This window comes from Syngnathus scovelli, chromosome 4 (genome assembly GCF_024217435.2).
Source record: "Syngnathus scovelli strain Florida chromosome 4, RoL_Ssco_1.2, whole genome shotgun sequence".
NCBI lineage: Eukaryota > Metazoa > Chordata > Actinopteri > Syngnathiformes > Syngnathidae > Syngnathus > Syngnathus scovelli.
The window spans coordinates 15751252-15773543 of NC_090850.1; the positions used below are offsets into that span (position 1 = coordinate 15751252).

At 39.7% G+C, this 22292-nt stretch overlaps 1 protein-coding gene and 1 long non-coding RNA gene across 6 annotated transcripts in view; one reads left to right on the top strand and one right to left on the bottom strand.

Moving 5' to 3' along the window:
* spon1a (spondin 1a) overlaps positions 1–21838 on the bottom strand; it is a 36588-nt gene extending 14750 nt beyond the window's left edge. The window contains exons 1-8 of one of the 4 annotated variants that reach the window (XM_049718859.1): positions 21367–21384; positions 20328–20434; positions 17856–18339; positions 17678–17767; positions 16388–16521; positions 11559–11632; positions 11096–11218; positions 9651–9799 (exon numbers count right to left, since the gene is read on the bottom strand). In XM_049718859.1, coding sequence (XP_049574816.1) covers positions 9651–9799; positions 11096–11218; positions 11559–11632; positions 16388–16521; positions 17678–17734 — 537 coding nt within the window. In that variant the 5' untranslated portion in view covers positions 17735–17767; positions 17856–18339; positions 20328–20434; positions 21367–21384. Of the gene's footprint in view, positions 1–9650; positions 9800–11095; positions 11219–11558; positions 11633–16387; positions 16522–17677; positions 17768–17855; positions 18340–20327; positions 20435–21366 lie in introns of all 4 variants that reach the window. The other 3 variants (XM_049718860.1, XM_049718857.2, XM_049718858.2) reach the window with 3 other exon arrangements.
* LOC125967634 (uncharacterized) overlaps positions 1–22292 on the top strand; it is a 148303-nt gene that overhangs the window by 98127 nt on the left and 27884 nt on the right. For both annotated transcript variants that reach the window (XR_007480801.1, XR_007480802.1), the window contains exon 3: positions 9683–9825. This is a non-coding gene — a long non-coding RNA (uncharacterized lncRNA). The remainder of the gene's footprint in view (positions 1–9682; positions 9826–22292) is intronic.

The window sequence follows — 22292 nt, forward strand, 5'->3', positions numbered from 1 at the left end:
GCAGCACTTTATGTGGAACAAAAGAGCTCAGATGTGGCCTGCTGGATATTATGTGGTCATACAAAAGCAGCATTTGATGCTACAATCATAAAGCATTCTTATTGAAAGTAATGGGTGTCTGAAGGAAAAATACCCACCAGGACACAGATATGTCTTCCTGGTACACTGTTTCAACGGTGCTGCTTGCTATATATATATATTTTTTTTTTTTTGATATACTGAATGTATCACTGTTGTCCTTTTCATTGTTATTACGAAAAAGCTGGCTTAGCCAGTGAGTTTTGCGCTGTACATTTTAAAAAAAAAAAAAAAAAAAAAAAAAAGGGGCGTTATGCATATGCAAAGCATTTATTCTTTTTCAGCTTGATTGGAATCATGTGCAGGGCTAAAAACTGCTCACATCTGTTAGAGGAGACACACAAAAAATCAGATTGCATGACTAATTTCCATCTAGTAGTCCTGACAAGTGCAGTGAACTTTAATTTGGAATGCTTGATTTAACAATTGTAATTCTCTTAGGCAATCGACGACATTCAAACTGGCATCATCACAAAAACAGATTTGTGGTGTTAATATTGTTTAATAATGTCTGCTTATTACACTAACACGTAATAGCCTAAATTTACATTTGGGTGACAAAGAAGCCGTTTGTCGATCAGAAATGAAAATCAAAACATTTCCCACTGAGAATTTAGCAGGAAATCAACAAGGCTTGTGTTAAAGCCACTCTTAAGTGTAATTTCCAATATCATTAGACGAATGGCATAATTGCCCATGGTCTTTTTAAAGCAACTCTTTCTAAATCAATAAAGAAAATTGCAGTGTTCCTGCTATTTTTTTTTTTCTTCTTCTTCAAACATTCAAATACGACGTTCTGTTGGGCTGGCAAATGCACTTATCAGACTCAACTGAGGAAGAAGATAACACGACATCAGCTATAAAAAGTTAACATCCACAACAGCAACTCCTTAGGCTGTTTTTTTAAGTTTGAACTTGTGCATAACTTTAAGTATTATAAGTTTTAAAGATCCCGAAACATGAAGCATTGTGAACTCATGAGAGATGCTGACCCTTTTCATATGTTGCTTGTTTTTCGGTGTGTAAAATTTTAACGAATAATGTGTGCACCTCTTATCAACTAACAATGAGCACAAGGGAATTTTCTATTTCAAAACCAAGGCTACCGCCTAAGAATGCAGCAATGTTTGTTTCCTCTTTGTGCCGCTTTGTCTGAGGCGTAAATAAGAGCTGTGATTTATCTTTGAATGGTGAATGGAATTTTATTGTTCAACCCGTGTTCATGGTTTGTCTTATTTCTACTTAACGGGCCACCCTTTCGACAAAATAAATCTACTGCAAGCGGTAATGGCACCTTTTGTGAGAGTGGGTGGGTGGATCGAATATGTTGCTTCTCTTGAGCAGTTTAACTTTGAATTAATCAGGACTTGCAGGATTCCTCAGATATATTTGATCGCTTTAAAAAAGCACACTCTTAAACAGACACTCAGGTTTGTGTTTCAATTATACAAAATTCTCCAAATTCAAAAAAATTGAGGTATGAGGTAACAGAATCACTGGATCATTATGCAAGACTGAGAAAGTACAATTCATCAGATACTCTCCTCCTGCTTGATTGGAAATGGATTTTGATCTGTAGCCTCTGCAAGGTCAGAACCTGTCACGAACAAGGCAGCACAACCAAATGGGAAAAGGAGACAAGGAGGGCCGTCGTGTTGGCAGACAGGGGCAAAGCAAGCGAACGAATCAGCCAGGCGCACCGTTACACAGCGTATCAGAGGGGTGGCAGGCGTGTGTGTGTCAAGGTAGACAAACAGTACTGATGAGTGCACGCCGTCTATATACATGCCCTAACCAGTGGGTAACACGAGACAGGTGGTGGCGATCAGCGCCGTTCAGCGCCAATTAGCACAGTGGGCGCGTCAACTGGCCAGCAGGGCCAGAGCGGACTGGAGCTGTGACAGACAGAACCTTAACTCAATAGTCAGGGTTTTGCAAGTCTTTAAGTATTAGTTACTTGAACACAAATGGTGTAACCGCAGTGTTAGACAGATTTAAAGGCACATACTCTTCGTCTTCTAAGATAAAGTACAAATATTACAGAAACTATGTTGGGTTGGCACCAAATCATGACTCATAACTGTCAATATGTTTACATTTTATTTAATTAAACTATTACTCTATTTTTTAAAAGTTCTACGCTGTAGTGCTATTTTTCTAATGACGTAACAAAAAACAGTTTGAATCGGGTTTGGATTCAAAACTAAAAGCAGATCTTTTACTTCATTTGTCAGTATACTTATAGAATCATACTTTATTTTAGAGATGCACACCCCTCCTTAAAAAAACAAAAATGCCAAAGTTTATTGTTTTCTTTTCCTGGAACGGATTAACGACATTTCCTTCCATTTTAATTAGGAACAATGACTTGATGCATAAATGTTCAGTCACAAACATGTGAATTCCTATGTTTTCCATACATTGCGACTTTCAGTGTGAAATGAGCACTGTGTAGTAGCAGTCGGAGAACATACATGTCAAACAGAAGCAGTTGGCCCTTTTGTTTTTTCATTTCTGCTGTGGACTACCACAGCACATCCACCAATAATCACCATGCTAAAATGATCATTAGTGCTAATTACCATGCAAAAATTCGTTCTGACGATTAATATTATTCGGAGAGCTTATTACCTTGGAGCACTGTGCTAAGCAAATAAGCCCCGAACTAATGGATTACTATTTAAAAAAAAAGACTTGACATCCTGTCTGTCTTGTGGTTGAATATATAAAAAGATGCTCAGTTGTCCCCAAAGGCAAGTAGTAAACAACCCCGCTGATTTGTGTGCATTTGGCAGGACAACTAAAAGCACTTGGCACGGCCCCTAGATAGCAGAGCACTTATCCAAACTGGTCAAATATCCCTACAGATAACACAATTATATGGAATTATTGGATGTTTCTGCCTATAAGCTAAGGTCCAGCTCGGGCTAAAGATGTCTTTTCTCTGGATAAGATGAAGCTCCTCTGATGTTGTGATCAAAGGTCTGTTCAAGCATCGCAGATCCGTCTGTCGCAGCACAGTCTCCTATTAATAGACAGCCAATTGGTGCAAAATTTTAAGGCGATGCAAGCTGGCTGTTATCAGTGCCTCGCGCAAAGGTTTGCACAGCCTTCAGGTGTTAATTAAATCTCCACTGACTTTCCCTCATGTTGCTCCACAGAACTGGCTGCAGTTGAATCGAGCAAAGCTCTCATCCCAGCGATTTTGCTCGTGAGGACGGTAGAACGTTTCCTGAGAGCAAAGGGAATCGGCGGGGTTTGAAGTAGGCCGGTTTGTAAGCGGCCTCTACGTTTCTGGAGAGTTGGGGATTGATTTTCTGAGCGTGGTCAACCTCAATGGTGATCGCTGAGCCTTGAAGTGCAGTCTGGATGTCTGTAGTCCTGCCTGGCATACATGCATGGAAGTTGACAACCTGAGGCCTTGAACGCACACACACACACACACGCACACACACACACACACACACACACACACGAACTGGCAGGCCCAGGGCAGTGAGGTATTATTACAGAAGACTTGAGCAAACGGCCTTTAATGACCCAGTTTAAACTGTCTGCCACTCTCTGTGCCTTTCCTCCAATTTTATAACTTCCTTTCTATCTTCCACAATCCTTGTTCCACGAGGAGATCGATGGTCAGTGACTATTTATGGGGCAGCAAAAAGCAATTCCTGCCAATTCAGACTGAACCTTACTAAGTTATTCTATGTATATATCACATACAGGATGCCTTTTGCGAAAAGCAATCTCCAGCACTATACACCAGAATACATAATAGTTTAATTAGTCTTAAGCTCACTTGAGACATAAACTCTGTGTTACCTTGAAGACAGAATATGCGTAACATAAACAGGAATACATTACTTTGCATAAACATATGCGCAACCACAGATATTCTCTCTGCTACACTTAATGATATGCACGTCTACAGGATGTTTTGAATGAAAAATGAGCATTCGCAATAGCGTACATTTTTATCATATGTGCCAATTCTTTCAGTAATTTGATGGAATTTTTTTTAAATTGCAATGTGAGAAATGACCTAATTACCTAAAATACCTCTACACTGTAACATCCAATGAGCATTTACTTAAAGGTTCTAAATCTTATTTCCCATAGTAAGTAATGCTAGGTGAATTAATTTGGTCCAGCTTTAAATGGTCAACCTTTGTCAACTAAACGTGTAATGTCAATGTTATCAGTAACATTTTACCATTCTCAACATGTAGTCTTACACATATAAAACAAAATTTCAGACTTATTTATATAGATTTAAAGACTTATTTGATATACCATGGATGGACTGGATCATGTGGTGAAGGTGTATGTAATTTTGTGGTCAGTCAGCTCAAAATTGACAGCATAAAAATCCAGCACGTACTTTCAATTATGATTTCCAGCTCCATCCAAATTACAAAAAAACTCAATGAAGTGGTGTCATCAGGTGGAAGGAGACATGACCATGGTCTCATTTACATATAAGGACAAGATAACAAGCCCGGTCATTACCGGAAACAGATTTATCAGGTCTAGCTCATGAATAAAAGATCACAGAGATTTATAATGAAGGTTTATTGTGTTTAGTTGGCCTTGATCTTATAAAGATCTGACAAATATTCAGAACACATCCCCTCCATATTTAAGTAGCCCGTCCTGCAGAATCAGTGTGTCTAATCTGAGATCTCTATCTGCTTGTTCTCGGGTTGCTGCTGCAACAGCTTTCAAACCGACCGTTTTATTACACTGCAATTAGTGCTGAACACACCAAATGTATGCTAAGCAGTGAGCAGAGTTCCGAGCAGATGGGTTGGAAATGACATGCGGTAACCATTTCTTTCATCTCATTGAATTCATTTACAGCATATGCCTATGTCTCTTAAAATGTTGCCAACATTCTGGCAATAAAGTAGATCCTGCCACTGTCTTCCTCTGCAGGTTTGTTTTTATATTGAGTGGAGTTCATAAATGTATATATAAAATGCTATTAACATTTCAATACAAGTAAGGTTAGTTAAATGCACAATGTGTGTAGTTTGACAATAACTGGGTTTTTGATTGGTTGACACAAGGAACAGGGCTGACAAGAACAGGTAGAGGCAAAACCCAAACCCGCGCACACAATACATGAGTATGGTACACTGGACAGTAAGTAATATGAAACTAAATTAAATTCAATCAAAACAATGCAAAAGTCGACAGAAACAATGTTCATGACATAGTTGTATGTGCTTGTAAATTTTCTGGACCTTGGACTCACTTTAATATCGCTACCGCTGGGTGCCTGTGATGGAATAAGGGAATCATTTATTGTGCTCTATATAAAAATGAAAAAAACATTCACGTGTGAATGTTAACTGTGCCAACAATGCACATGTTGGCTCACTCATCAAATTGTACTCGCCTCTGGCTACACTGCTCGATTTGAGTGATTATAATGACCGTCTTGGGATCCAAAGCATGCACGTAGGCTTTTGGAGTACTTTGTTATACCAAACAGGAATATCTGCAGGGCTCATGAAGCAAGTTAGCACAGGAGATTCCCATCTGAAATAAAATGATTCCATTCCTTTTTTGAACCATTGTGGAACTTCAGAGAGCCACCTCTTGTCATTGACAATACAAGATTGCACTTTGAGTACAAACGCAACTCAAATGTATATAATATTTTATGCATAGAAATTGATATATTTTATGTATGTACCTGGCTACTATTTTATTATTAACGCACAGGGATATAACAGGACTTCACAACATTGCAAGTCAAGTTACTCACACTTCCCTTAGTTTAGTCTACTTAAAAGTGAGAAAAGAAAAGTATCTGTATAATATCACCATTGTTTGTGCACATAGGACCGATATAAGCTGCAAGGGATACACATTTTAGTGCTCTTGTGAAACTATACCATCAGTGCACCAGCACAAACAAAACATAAACATTATCTCACTGACAGTTAAGGGCCCAAAGGACGCTTTTTTATGTTATTTCTGGTTGATGAACTGCGAAATAATTCTTTACATCTTTGCTTGGTGCGAGTAAGGCTCAGAGGGTTGAAAGTCTAGCAAGCTTCAGCTTCAAACATAATCTGGGATTCTTTTGAAGTGGCAACGAGCAGGACAATTTTTTTTTTCCGACCAAAAACTGGTCTGCCCAACAACGTTTATGGAAGGATGTTTTAATAATAATAATAATTAATTACATCATTGTAAGCACAAGCACCAAGCACAAGTATTTTTTTTGGGACCAGCTGATACTCAAGGCGACGATGAAGATGCCATCAAGAGAGGTGGCCTACATGCTCGGCTGAAGCCTAGAGCTATGCAATCTCCGCTGCCTAGCCTAGAGCCAGGATTAGCACCTAACATGAAATCAAGGAATGCTGTGCTCTGATTTTTACGGAAACCTAGATAAATACCAAAACGTCAGACTTGGCCATCCACCTTTTAATGCACTCCATCTACCACACAGACTGTGCAGTGATGGAAAAATACTACTGGACTGACATTTCTTGCTGATGCTAAAGTGCTGACCAATTTATTTACCAAGAGAGTTCAGTACTGTGTTCATGTCAGCTATTTATATACAAAATATAGCGCTAGCTCGACTGCATGGCGTCATTGATAAACGTCATGTTTACTGCAGCAGGAGATTTCAACCGCTGAAACCTCAGAGCTGCTCTCCCAAAATACCAGCACCACATGACGAGTCCAGTAAGGGGGACAAACGTACTCACTGGACTGAATTTATAGCAACATGCAGGACACATATTAGGCCATGCCTAGACTCCATTTTAGACAATCAGACGATATATCCATGCCCCCCCCCCCCAAGTTAACAAAACTGTTACAGTTTCAAATGAGTTGTTTTCATTCACATTTGAATACTATGATGAAATTTAACTTAAAATGGTGTTGTACTTAAAACATTGCATGTATTCTTTGAAAAAATATTAATGTTTTACTCCGGAATTATTTGTTTCCATTATTAGTTCAAACAAATCAGGTCGTCAAGAGGCTTATTGTGTTTGACTTGAGTCCAACATGTGTACATTGTTTTCATTGAGCCGTAACAATATACTCCCATGGCACTACATGGTTTCAGTAGTCCTTACTCCCCACAGAAAGTCACCAAATGATTTTGAAAAACAAACACAAAGTCCCTAATAGAAGTATTCAGTGACACAGATCTGCAATTTCTGTTGTTGTTCTGTAGTTTGTGTTTTGGCTCCCAGTCTCCTTTTGGTACTGGTACTAAATTGAGGAATCAATCTGTATTTTGCAATTACACAAGAAAAAAATTCCCATGCTGCGAGAGGAAATGGGAGATTTCATAGTCCACATGAGGTCTTGGCCCGGGTGTCTGGTCTTTGGAGAGAGTCTCATTAGACTTCTCATTACAGACCCAGCGAGCTCCTGTAATGACTGCTTGCATTTACAAATCGTCTCAGACATGAAAGGGAGTATGATAACGACGGACCCAGGCAATCTCACCGCTGCCAAGTCTTCTGATTAGACTATTTGAACAATAACGCATGCGTTTATGGAGTTTTGTAAGCTGGGAACAATTAAAAACATCACAACCCCTCCCCCATATGTAAATCAACTAGTAAAGTGACTACATGCATTCTACCGTGAGGTATCCATTTGACATACATTACTGACTATGAGATGTATTAAATGAATTCAAATGTAGGTAGCCTCTCTGGTGGAAACCTGCCATGAATCAAATTGAAGCTGCAATGGTCTGCCTGCTATGTTCAGTGGAAATCGCAGCACAGAGGCATGATTGCTCACTTGGATTGCAGAGAATGTGATGGGTAGGCTACCTTTAAGAGGGTGCTAGCATGCAATTTTATACTATGTATTACCAGGCCATCACATTATAGTAGTATACCGTTTAAATGATTGGACCAAGCTCATACGCTGGAAATAGAATTGTTGCACTTAGGAAAATGTCTTTTGTAAAGTGAAATCTAAAAACAGGATACCATTCATGTATCTCATTTGTATTTTATTGTCGAAGACAGAGAAACGTCAGTCTCGAATGCTATTAATCCTTGAAGGTGCTATACTACTGAGTGGCAAAAGAATTGCCAGTGTTTTCGAAGGTAGCCGATGTTGCGTTCAGGTCAGGGTTCGTTCAAGATGGCAAGTGTTTGCAAAACAGTCGCCAGACATTCTACAACAGTTTTAGTGATTTTATTTAGTCCAACCACTGAACAAAATTTTAAAAATGAGTAAATTCAGTCCACCTTTTTTTTCAGTGTCTAATAATTGCAGTGAGAGTGGACTTGGTGCAGAATAATATGAGTCACGTAAAAGTGAAAATTAGTCCTCAAAAATAATTAATAATGAAATAAGAACTATTGATTAACTAGTGAATATTTGAATATTTTTAATCAGAACCAACTTAATTAAAATATAAAATTATTGACACGAGTACGTCAATTACTGAAATAAAACAGTATTGAAAGCGGTTTATTATGCAGTGGCTCCAAAGTTCTGAATAATAACATTCAATTCTCAAGTATCGAACCAATCAGGATTTTCACGGATAATCAACCTGCATTCATACAACAGAGACATTTTCTCCTGACTACCCCAGCGACCAAACCACACAGCCAAAAAGGTCACATTTCTTTTCTATCAATTCGGTTTATTTTTGACGATCAAACTGGGCAAAATATGTTAAATCCAAACCACCCAGTGAGCGCATTTATATCTAGCGCCTAATCACTCGCTTTAGATGATTTGAAAGAAAAGTAAGAGCAGCCAGAAGTCAGCAAGGGCAGAGACCCCGTTGCTCACACTGTGCTCTCATTATCTGCTGTGACTTCAGGTCTTCAATATTAGCCAACAATAAGCACTCTGTGAGACCATCTGCTTTGCCAGCATCCGTTATTTTAGGACTGGGTGGGAGACACAGCCGTGGAGAGCAGGGAAAGGAGAAGGAACATAACATGCTATTTGTGGATATAATAAAAACACAAGAAGGCAGAGAATACAATACTCGAAGATTGCTAAATGCATGTGGACCTCAACTAAGAAAGTGGTCCTTGAGCCTCTTTGAGGGGTAAAAACCGCCAGTCCTTGTTACGTCCGATACGAAGATGTCTAGTCATGAATTTTAGCATTGGCTGTCCAATTTGTGACCACTTATGTTGAATCAACACTTTTGTAATATTCAAAAGACATTTCATCAAATGGATTCCCTCCGGGACCCACTGGAGTTGGTTAAGAATAGCAGAGCTACTTGAATGATCTAACTAGTCTGGACAACAGTGTCACACTAATTGAATACAGCAGGTTCAGGACAAAGAAAATCAATAGCTGCTACTGCACCTACGTCGTGAAAGGCTCGTACATAAAGTACATATGAATACTGGGAGACAAATTACTAATCAACAATTTCGGCCTTCGACAAGTTCTCCTAAAATTAAAATTCCTTTCAAGAAATTATGCAGTGAAAAGTTACTTGTATTAATTTGGTGTGAGGAAAGAAAAATCCAGCATTTGTATCAATTATTTTTGGCAGAGTGCAAGGGTTAGCAGGTGTCTCAATATTTTTGTCTTACCTTTTGTCTGATCTCCTCTTCCATTTTGACAGGCGATCCAAGCTCAGCTACCTGTCTGACCCCATCACTGGCCAAGCCTCCATATTCCCACAGCACATAGTTCTTCGAGTGGGACGCGCCAATAATGGATGACCAGTGATTGGCACGACCTGTTAAGAAGGCACCCACACACAAGGTAAGCCCTTAGCTATTCTCCATGTGTGTTGGAGCACAGCTCAAGAAATGAGATTTCTTTGGTTACCCATCTGCAAAGCAAAGTGATAGTAGTCGCCTTTTCCGTATTTTTAAATAGCTCTGTCATTCCAATGAACCGCTTACGCGACATCAACATATAAATCAGTTGTATCTTCTTTCACCCGGGGCTGGTCTACTTTTGGCAGTGTAAGTAATGATCAAGCGTGGATTTATTAACTTAGTTGGCATGCAGTATTTCATCAACATGCGTTTTTTTTCCCCCACATTCTTACACAATCTATTATGCAAAAATATGCGTTGCATGTTCATTTTTCTGTGCAGCGTTTGGTCATGACATCACGGAGTCCTAATCATTAGCATCAACATTTGGCCAGCCATTCTTTATAGGCATTGGTGTCTTACAAAAAGGCGTGGTGATGTATTACAATTAAAACATGGATTTTTACTCAGGATTGGTAAAAACAACGATTCTGGATCAAAACACTATTTTAATTCATGAAAAAAACATATTGATGTTTTTTTTCCATGAATTTGTTTCATGAAATATATTTAATACCATTTTCAGAAAGGTCGACATCAGTTCACATGTATTTGTTAATCGAATGTTAAATTGCAAATACATGCCAGCTCGTTCTAATTATCATAAGTAAACACCCTCCCCGCACATAAAAGCACGTACCATGGTAGTGTGAGAAGAAAACACACAGAAGGGAAATGAGAGAAATTAAAATGCCTGAATGAAAAACTAGAGCAGAGTGGGGAAAAAAAATAAAAATAATCTGTCTTTTTGAAGTGGCTGCACCGCTTCAGGCAAATGAAGCAGTAACTTTCTGTTGTGCCAATACATCGGGCTCATGTCAATTTTCTGCCTGTTTACAATTTGCCCATCAAGACCTTTAAAATAAGTGTACCTAATAAAACGACTAATTGTATGTGAGAATGTGTTTCAGATGGTGAATTAAGGTTACCTTCGATCTGAGGGTTTATCTTACACTACTCTCAACAGTATATTGATCTACTTGGTAGGAATTTTAACGAGAGAGAGAGAGAGAGAGAGAGAGAGAGAGAGAGAGAGAGAGAGACGGTAATCCCTGAATACATTCACATCCTGATTGAGAGCCACAAGGTTATGAACACACACACATTTCACAAACTGGCAAGCCTGCAGTTTCCAAGCGGACTCACGATTAAGATGAAATGTATGACAAAACAAAGGCGACATGATAAAGAGCAGATTAGTGTTCGCTTACGTGGGTAGTCTTTGGGATGAATCTTCTCTGACCAGTTCCCATAGAAGGTGACTCTGTACTTGGCCGTTCCACAGGCACAGCAGTCAAGCAGGGGTTTATCTGTACCATCTCCATACAGAGATTCTGCATTTAAATGAGGGATTGGGGAAAACGTCAAGGAAGTGAAATTGACAGGCACTCAGTGAGACCATTATTCAGGAGATTGGAAATTTAAGTACTGAAGGTGGGAAGCCAGAGGAAGGGGAAAGTTGGACATGAGAAAAGGAGCATGGTTGTTTTTGTCAGTGTGGCATCCAATGTCACATATCTCCAGGGGGTTAATCCCAATTACCGTCGTTCACTCCAAACCCCAACAGCTGGGTGGAACATCATCAAAACCAAGAGTGAAGCAGTGTGAAATGTGGAGGCGAAGTGAATTCCCTAAAGGGATCCTGAGTATCCAGGAACTGGCAGGGAATCTTACCTTTCTCACACATCTTCTTAGTAAGTGAGCCTTCATCCTGGAAATAGATGATCTTCTTCTGCACAATGCTTGCCCTGCACAAGCATAACAGGAGATGAGAGTAGTGAGAAGATTATTAGAAGTGATTCCATCTATACACCTGGTGTGTAAAATTAAATGATGAACTTTGAGCTTTGCTTTTTAAGAGCCCACCGTGACAAAATGTTTGTTCATATTTGCATTGACACACAAGCACATCAAAGTATGTGCATGGTGCTCTCTGAGATGGAAGCTGAGACCTTGTGCAAATTGAGCTGTCAAAGAGCCTTGTTCCCTTAACTGGTAGGATGTTGACATGTAAATCGGTCCCAAACAAACCTTTTCAGGGACCAAACAGATGAGGGCAGAATACAAGGCCCCTGCCATCTAACATTCTAACACAAGCCCTTCAGGCAGTGATGGCTGCAAAGACGTTTCCATGGGGATGAACCCCAAACAATGTGGTGTGTGAATGTGAATGGAAGGGCTGGATGGTCCAGCTGGACTGGTCGCATACCAATTAAAGCAGAGTATCAAACTAAGTTTAGCTGCACACAGTGGAATGCATATAGAATGCATGAAATTAGATGCATAAAAAGAATTGTATATTGACAGATATTGCAATCCTCTCTTGATCTCTAAGTTTGTTGTATGAGTCAATCCCTTATAGATAATGTTGATGAAATGTTAAGCTATTCATTTGGGACGTAAAAACCTCCTACATGATTTTTGTTGGATTCTAGTTTTCTACATCAAGATGAGCAAAGCAATATCAGTGGACCTTGCTAATATTGGCTTTGAAGTGCTGCCATGAGTTATATATTTCTCCGTTAAGTCAAGACGATATTGGATTTGGTCTCAATAGGCGAGGAGCCATAACGTCCTTCCCTTACAGACTTGCTCACTGAAATTATGCATTTTTATTTTTTTAAGTATGTAATACATAATACTGTGTTTCTGCTTAGTAATTATACCACTAATAATGGCTTTTGAAAAGTCATTAATTGTGTTACTCTCTGAAGTGTAAAACATCTCTATTATTTTTGACCAGCTGTGGAAGCATGAGATTGACATTCATAAGTACGGCATAACATTACTGGCATTTACCAATACAAAAATGCCAAAACAAATTGCAAAACACATTATAAATGAGATATTTTAATACACTGTATTTTTATTAAACTTTCATGTGTTTTCAAATTAAACAGTAATAATTACTTTTTGTTTTCATAACAAAAGACGAGCCCTTCTATTCCTAATTATAGGCTACTTTCATAACATGACTACCAGTCAAATCATTTTGTTTCCCACTCGATAGTGTTGTAGTTTTTCAAAACCAAACAAATTATTACATTTACTTGCCAGACCTTTTTTGCTGTAAAAGGATGGTAATTTTTGCAACTGGAAAGACACATGGAGCGACATCACAGCTAATTTGTTACTGCTATAACAACCGACAATATCAACAGTCAGTGATGCATAATCACTGAGTGAAAATGTAGCCAATGACAATGCAGTTAGAAAGCAAAAAATGCAAACTAAAATTGCTGTCTTTCAAGTAGCACGCAATACAAAATTAATGAAAACTTCAGTCTTGTGTACTGATGGCCTTCTTTTAATCTCATTCAAGTTTACTTAATATTATTGATGATTCATATGTGGAATCAAGTTATTTCTGTGCAAAAAAAGACTTAATGCAAATATGAAGATTTAAGGAAAGTGATGCCACTGGCACTGCTCTAATTGTTCACACTTTAATTCAATCTCAGCCCAATTTCATATACTGTATCACATTGAGAGTTGCACACACTGCTGCCCCATCGCCTACTTTACTGGGCTGGCCAGACAATCAAGTGCAGTAATGCTTACTTAACATCCAATTTAAATTCTATCTCACTTCGCAAGGTCCACGCTGCAACCGATTCCAATCACCCCTAAAGTGCATTGATTTGAAAGAGCGCGTGTGTGTGTGTGTGCGCGCGTCTGTGCGCGTGTGTGCGCGCGTGTGTGTGCGCGTGTGTGTGCACGCGCGCGAGAGCGAGCGAGAGAGATTATTGTTTTCTTTCAAAAACGATTTCCTTTTAGAGCTCAGATGTGAAGAAAAATGTAATTCTCATTTTGCCCTACCACAGCTTCAACCAGAGATTAACTCAATTAATTTATTTCTTTTTGCCCCTCCTGTAGCTTGAAAAAAACTTTTAGATGATACAGTGTGAAACGTGCACAAAAAGCATGTGATAACGGTGATCGTTGTCCTATCGATATTTGAAAGAGGTAGAGTTTGACACTTCCATGTGGTAGGATGTTCACTGTCTCACTAATACCGCCTATCAGAGTGCAACACACGACCCCGCATATCTCACACCAGACGGAGATGAGGAATAAATTGCCTCCCACCTACAAATGGAGAGAAAATTGATGGCGGAAACATCACAAGTCACTGCTGTACTCGCATATGACTTATTATGGCTTTAAGAACTAGAATGAATAAAACCTGCAGCTTCAGCTGTGGCAAAGTAGTTTCACTTTCGGCATTTACAGGTCACATTCAGTTTTATGATGAGGCGGATCCTGGTGAAATGCGTGGAAGGCAATTATTTACAGTTCAAATACATAGACACATAAAATAGAAGCCTCGGCTTTGTCACTGACAGTGAACAGATTGTCTTTTCGGTTAGTCGTCTTAACAGTGGTGCCGAGAGATACTAGTGAAACAACTTGTTCTGACTTGCTGGCAAGTATTTGGTAATGTTTCTTCTGGAATGTGTTGAATATGTACAGCAGACTCCAGGACTGTTTGCCTGCTGATGAAAAGTACACATTTTGAACAACGGTATCTTGCTGTGGTCAGTGAACACAATAGTTTCCCACTCAAACCAATCCACTTCTTCCTTATGTGCAGTCAACAAAACCCAGTTGCAAATTAGACATCGTATCAGCAGACACAACATTGGCGCATGGTACTATAGCTGCATGCTAAATAGTTTAAAAAGTTATTTATTTCTCAGGACGTAGGACAAGAATAAGCATCGCCGTCCGACTCTATCATCATGAAGTAACCTTAAGCCCAACCAAACCACTGCGCTCAAGCTTTCCATTTGAAAGACAGAAACTGCCCACCAATTATGCTGCAGTAAACCACTCGGGAGGGGCAACATGTGACAGATATGCTTCTAATTTCAAATACGTATGTTGTTTTGATAATAACATCTTAGATTTAGACTGACAGATGTACAGCTCCGCTCAGAAATGAAATCGAAAGAAAAACAAGTATTGAACGGTTCTTACAGTAACGAGAGATAACCTGCGAAATTTGCAAATATTTGTATTGCTGTTGCCAATGTTTTTGTGTATTTGCATGATTAGGCAAGAATTTCATCACTGATTTTCAGGGAATGTTTTGGCAAGGTGGCATATGTGGATAACATAAAAATGTTGAAGCAGTCTTTGCAAGGAATACTTTTAGTTGCCTTGGAGAACAAAATGTGTACACACTGACGGCTTACTATCGTGCTGTGAATATTTGTTGACTGCATCTGTCTTTCCAACCACTGCCATTTTACAATAAGTGTGACAATCTCTTCTCTATGAATGGCTCTCATACCCAAAAAGAAAAAGAAAATTGCACTTGATAGGACGTTACGTGTGTAGCACCTCTTCGATCAATATGACTTTATTAAAACTTTTGTTGTGATGCAGCCCAGAGGCACACAACAACCTTCATTTTGACATCTGCGGGTGAGGGAAGAAGCCGTGATAAATACCCACTGCCAGCCTGTAATCATGATTTCCAGACGTATCTCTTTTGAACAATAAGCTTTTCACGCTCTCCCTCTTTCCTTCCCCAATGTCAAGGCTCTGCTATTTTGTCTTCATTTTAAGTATCTCCACTTTCAGTCTTCTAAGATAACTATGGCAAGGCCCATAAAGATGAAATTAAAAGCTAGATAGAATAGAAAAACAAATGGATTTTTCGTGACCACTTATGAGATGTGACGAAGTCGCTCTCTGTAGCGTAATAGTTCACATGGCTAATTTTGGTGCATCTGATGCAGGATCCATTCCTACTAAATGGACTCTTAGCCACTTCCCTGTGATGGTCTGGTGACAAGTCCATGGTGTTGTTTGCCTTTTGCACTCTGTCAGCTCAGCGGTAATCTTAAAGGGATAAGCGGCAATGGAAACTGGACGGACAGATGGATGGATATGTGTTGCAAGAACAATTTATTACGGAAGAGAAATCCCTGTCCCACTGAGATAAGCGATGCATCTTATCATCCCTACTGTTCGTGACCAAATAAACAACAGGGATGAAAACAATCCAGGGAAAAGGTAAAGGAACAATTTTCCAATTCATTGATCAGAAAGAATATATTTTTCCAGCTCAGAAATATCCTTTAGCAAACGCCGCCTCAGTATTTCCCCATGGTCACGGATTAATAAAAGGATATCTGCCATGATCTGTCTTCAGCTGAACAAGAATAACATTGTTTCTGAGTGGGCCCGTAAGGCACACAACAGAGGCATTTATTGGTGTCAATCAAAGGTAAAAACCAATACAGGTTAATGAATAGCTCCAGAGGACAAGTGGGAAAAAAAATGACATTCTCCTTTTCACTCAGCTTAAATTGTGAAACGGAATTAATACCAGGTCTTCATATGTGCTCATAGCTGTGCTCAATGCATCAGAGTTTCAATTTGAATGCAGCACAAGTTTGAACAACCAGAATATTCATATATAATAATTATATATGAATATTTTTTATTTGTTGTTTTTTAAATAAAAATAAGCTGAGACTTGATATACATACTTGAGGTATACACAGCCAGAGCCACTAGGTGGCGCGGTCCAGAAAACCTGGATGCTCGTTCGTCGGCGAGGTGTCCCCTCTGTCACTGCAGGTGGGCAGTTGATCATATACTGTGTTTCCTCCTCATCAATTATCTGTAGAATCAATAGAAATGTAGTATATTAGATGGAAATAATACTCAGACTTGCCCTTGAACACAATTGTTCCAACTACATTGTCATGTTCTTCAAAAGTCAAGCGTAAGGTAAAGCTTCCACGCTTGTGGCAATGGTTGTGTGTGGGAATAATGAAGCTACAGAAATGTGATGATTTACATTTTGACTGCTACGTTGTTCTAGTTGGTTACACTCAATGAAAATTAATTCCTGAACCCAAATGGATGTTACTGGTGAAAAAAAATTGAATTGCAAAGAGCAATACTGCGGTCCATCAGAAAATAAACTCCCACATTTCTAATCATCAATATTGACTCAGTGTCATTAAAAAAAGCCCAGTCTGATGCATGCACATGAACTGTGCCATGTATTCATGATTCATAACACGTAATATACGGGTATAGAATATTTAAAAAGTGTAAAGCCAATATCGATAACAGGTAAAATAGAACACGTTTCTTTTAGAAGAGGCAGCTTCAGGGCTCTAAAAGCAAGAACATCCCGCCACCATGAAGCTGTCAGCAGGGAATTTTCACTTTGTCAGTTCACGGTATGAATGATTCCCCCTGGAAAATGGATGGAGTTTAGTGTGGACGTGCTTGCGTGCATGAGGGAGTGTGTGTCAGTGTTTGTGTACGTGTGCTCATAGGAAATACATATGCGAAGCGTGAGGACATACTCTTCAAACCACACTGGAGAGTATATTTTATGATGGTGAAAAGTGTGTTTGGCTGTGTGTATGTGGACTGATCTATCTGAGTGTCTGCCTCTGTATGCGAATATTGTGGACTTGCAAGGACATATTTTTGAAACCACACTGAGAAGCATATTTTGAGGCACGAAGAACATGTTGTCTGCAGGGCCTGATTCACTCAAGCAAATCCAGGATTGCCTCCAAGAATTGGCTGCAAAGTTCATTTTAGACATTCTAGAACTTGTTTATGCAAAGAGATGAATTTGGACCATTGGTTGGTCTACCCATTTCACCCTATGTTTGTAATTGTGTTTGGATGATGATCGGATGATGATCATGATGATGAGGATCATGACAACGAGGATGATGATGACATCCTTAAGAACACTGGACTGTGCACAGTGTTAAGAAAGCGAGAAGACATTTTTCAACAGTCCTCACCTTACTTGTGTGTGCGCATGTGCATGGGTGGCCTGTCATATTAATCCCCCTCAACATATCCTTGGTTTATTAACGGAATCCTCCTGTGACCTGATATCGAGTCAGGACACGTTAACATCAGTGAAGCCTCATGGGTATCAATTAAACAAAGTCTCCACTAAAAGAAACAACCAATTACCAAACAGAAGCTTTTGATGTGTGGTTTACGGACTCCTTCCTGTCAGATGTGACAAAAAAAGATAGTGGAACAATTCAATCATGGAAAAATTGGCACAGTTTGCATGTGGTAGATGTTTGGCTCTAAGAACATTATTTAAGTACGTTCTATTATCCTATTGTGTACATTATTCCAAGCTTCGCTAAAGCCTCATGAGTTTGCCTTGTCTCAAACCCCAATCTGCCCTTGCCTGCCCTCCGCCTGACAACCGCACCCCCACCAACATATTTCACGAGAAGTATTGTCCCGTGAGATACCGCCCACCGGTTTAACCACTCTAACATGCACATGCAGTGGCAGTTGAGGGTTGGATAAAAGTGTTTCTCATGAAGTCAGGAGCTGTCCTGAGACGATGACGCGATGGGGCGCGCTGAGATTTCCAATGAGCTGGGCGTCAAATAACATCTTGTGTCGAGGCTTTTGCTTATTCTCCCAGCCTGGACGCCTGCCCACCCATGTAAGAAAAGAAGAATGGAAGCATTAGATGAGTGTGCACTTGGGCAAGATGTGTGTGCAGTTTACAAAAGCTATATAAAACAAAAGATTTAGTGAGATGGTGACAGTAGAGGAATACACTGTACTGTATATTTTGGCAGCATTTTATTTTTTACCGCTTGGTCACATGACTTCAGGGATAAGACAGCAGTAAATCCTGTGTAGCATATCTCTGCATAATGGTGGATTACACCCGATGCTGATCATTTCCATGTGAGAGGGAGGGCTACGCCACTATGGGAGTCGTCACAGCCAACAATTGTGCATTTGCCTCACTTTAGTGTCTCAGTAAGGAAAAGGCACATATGCAAAGTTGGAACTGCCCCCTCCCCAAAAGCTATGCTGCTTAGTGGGATGATTTTTTTAAATCAAATCTAGCAAATTTTATACCAATGATTCAGAAGGTTTGATGCCCTTTGTTCACATCTTTATGTATAAAATGTGTTACATTAAAACAGCTATCGACCCTGCATCACCCACAAAGACATGGTCTGTTCAAACATACGTAAGATTAAGATCGACTTTATGCCACCAAATTGTCACTCCACCATCTCCAAGACACTCCTTCTGTAGCACTGATCCACCCAGAATGGCAAAAACCTCTTTGACAAATTGACATGAGCAGTTGCAGCAAGCCTTGCGGTGATACGAAAATCCGAATCGGCCGGCACATGCGCCAAGTCGCAGTTTCACCATCTCTGAAAATAGAGCGCAATGTTTTTGTACCCTTTGGCCCAACATATGTTCTTTTCTACCCATCAATGCGTAAACAACCTACAGTACAATGTTTTAGCATCCTCTAATATCAAGCGACTCCAGGCTGGGATGTAAAAGAAAAGAAAGAATCCCGCAACAAGATGTGAGGAGTCTGCAGGGCAAAAATAGAATATTCTACTTTTTATGTCCTCAAAATTTAGTGGCTAAGTTCACAGCGAGTGCCACCGCAGAGTGGTGTAACTCTGGTCTATGCGGTTTGTGCACAGCAGATTGGGCTGTAGATTCAGTAAATAGAAAAAAAAATCGGAATATGTTGCTAAATCTGTCCTGTCTAGCAAAAACAAGGATTTCATCCCGGCACACCAACATGTGGTTGTCTCTAATTATGTTTTTGACCAAAATTACAAAGACACTGCATAATAGGCTACTTTGATTTGATCTTAAAGCAGTCCCGTGTGTTCTATCTTTTCTTATCCTTGGACACACTTTGGGTTCCACACCTTTACAATCGAATGGGTTTCTTTAAAATCTGCCTCTACAAAGATCAGTTTTGATCGATAGACGTGGAGGGAGAATGATATTTTGCTTACCTCATTCACTATAGACAAGCAAAATATTAGACCCAACCCTAAGATTAATGAAGTGCAGTTTAACTACATCCGCAATACAAAACATTGTTAAATAATAGCTTGCGTCAATATAAACATTGAGCAGAAATTTTCATCTAGCCCTTGCCTTTCATTAATGTGCTCAAGTGTACCTAATGAAGCATACTGTTAGTGATATATGAATATCATTTTAAATGTCCGTGTTGAAATTAATAATGAAGACGATAAAGGTGACTCAGGCGTACGCCATGATGATCATTTCTCACACCATCAACCAGTATTCTCCTCTGCTGCTTGCACTGCATTTGAACCGCACAGATTTATTTGGACCCCTCACCATAGTCAGTTGTGTGTCATCCCAACGCTTCCCTTCCTTCCTTCTTCTTCCTCAGGCTAGATAAAATGCTAATTGGCAATCTACACTCCACCAGTTTCTTTGAGTGCAAAGTAAAACACACACTCCATATGTTGCTTATGTTCACAGAGCCATACATTAAATAAAAGAAATATATAGCAGAAGGGGACGTTGACGGGAAAGATTCCGCTTGTTAGACGAGTTACAAATGGTGATGTGACTACACTAATGAGAATTGTTCTGAATATTTTATCCTACCTGGAAATTTCCAATGTAGTCATTCTCCTTGTCTCCTGCTGCACCCTCCTTCAAGGCAATGAGGGTGAAACCTCTGAAGTAGGAGGGGTTGGTTGCAAACAGAGTCACTGGATGGAGGTGAATAGAATGAGAAAATATAAAGTTTGAGCCAGATGCCACAGCCGTCAGAACATAATCTCCCTGCGCTGTGTTGACATTCCATTCTTTCCTTGCAAATAAGTTTCAGATTTCCAGATGTGCAAGACGTTATCATATTTATGAAACCAAAGTTTTGGTATATAATGTGAAGTGTGTCATGACTATCAAAATAAACAGCAACACAATGGAACAAAAAAAGCAGCGTGGCTCAACCCCATACGCTGTAAGCTTTGTTGAGCTTCAGTCGATATACTTGAAATTTCAAACATGAATGTGAAAACTACATTGAGAAAAACAGGGAGGAGTAGCGTGAGAACCAAAATGAACAAGAACATTGTCAAAGTCAGACTGCTCAAGATGCTCTGTTTAAAAAAAAAAAAAAAAAATCATTACCACTGTCCGATGAAAACTATGAAAATATAAATTTTCTCTCCAGGTAAAATAGATAAATAAATAATTGGGAAATCTGGGTATACTACTAATACGGAATTTAAAACCGCTAGAGAAAAGTCAGTTTGTTTCGAAGCACTCCTGAGGTGCCACACCTTTGGCCATTGTCAATTTTGGGCCGTCTCTTCCCTCTTGTACAAATTATACAGAGGAAGGAAGGAAGGAAGGAAGGAAGGAAGGAAGGAAGGAAGGAAGGAAGGAAGGAAGGAAGGAAGGAAGGAAGGAAGGAAAATATAGTTTTTCAAAGGAATCCTGGTGACGAATTGAACCTTGATGTAGTCTTTTGCTCCTTGTATCTTTTATTATTTACTTATTTTGCTTTAATTTCATTTTTGTGAGATAACATTTAAATTTGCTTTATTATTTAATCTTACAGGTAACAAAAACACAATCATATTACAAGCGTGCAAAACAGTACGTAGTGATATTAGTGATGATGACCCACGCTAACCTCTGTAGGTGCTCCCTGGTTGGTAGCTCTCGGGGTCTCCCTCCACGCGAAGCCTAAACTCGTTGTTGGCGTCCCTCCTGGCGCTCTGAGCCCGCAAGATGCGGTGGCAATAGCCGTCCGATTTAGCGCCTGTGTCAGAGGGCTCCTCGGTGGACATGAACGCGTTACACGCCGCTGTGGAGATCAGGCACAGCAGGAGCATGGCGCGTGAATGCAACCTGCGCGATACCATCCTAAAATCTTGGAGAACTTGCAGGAGTGGGAAAAAAACTTCCAACAAAGACCCGTTTCTGCACAAAAATGTAAGCAAAGTGATGTCTGCTAGGAGGATGAATCCATTCTTGCTTTTGGGAGAAGGCAAGGACCGGACGGGTGCGACGATGTGCACTCTCCGAAGGAGTCGCGCGCACTGGATGCGTCTGGCAAGAGTGGAAAGACGATAGCAGGGGTCCGTGGAATGGCCGAGCGTGGAACGAATGTTGCGCGGCTGTCTCCACGACCACAGCTCGTCCTGTTGACCAACCAACCGGCAAAGTCAAACATTCCTATATAGAAGGCAATGCGTTTGACATATGTGTGTCATTCTGCCATGGCCACACGCAAGTGGGGCGCACAAAGTAGCCATAATTCTTTCTTAACAGTTGCAAGTAGCCAAATTAATTGTCATCTCTATAAAAGAAATTATCGATTGACACGCTATATAAAACCTAATAAAAATTATATAGAGAAATCTATCTATCTATCTATCTATCTATCTATCTATCTATCTATCTATCTATCTATCTATCTATCTATCTATATATATATATATCATAGTCATAGTCATTCGCAATGATTTGTATAGCCATGAAAAAAAGATTACACAAGGATGTGGCATACTGTGCAGAAGTAATCCCCTACGATTCATCGCTAGCTTTGGAAGGTGG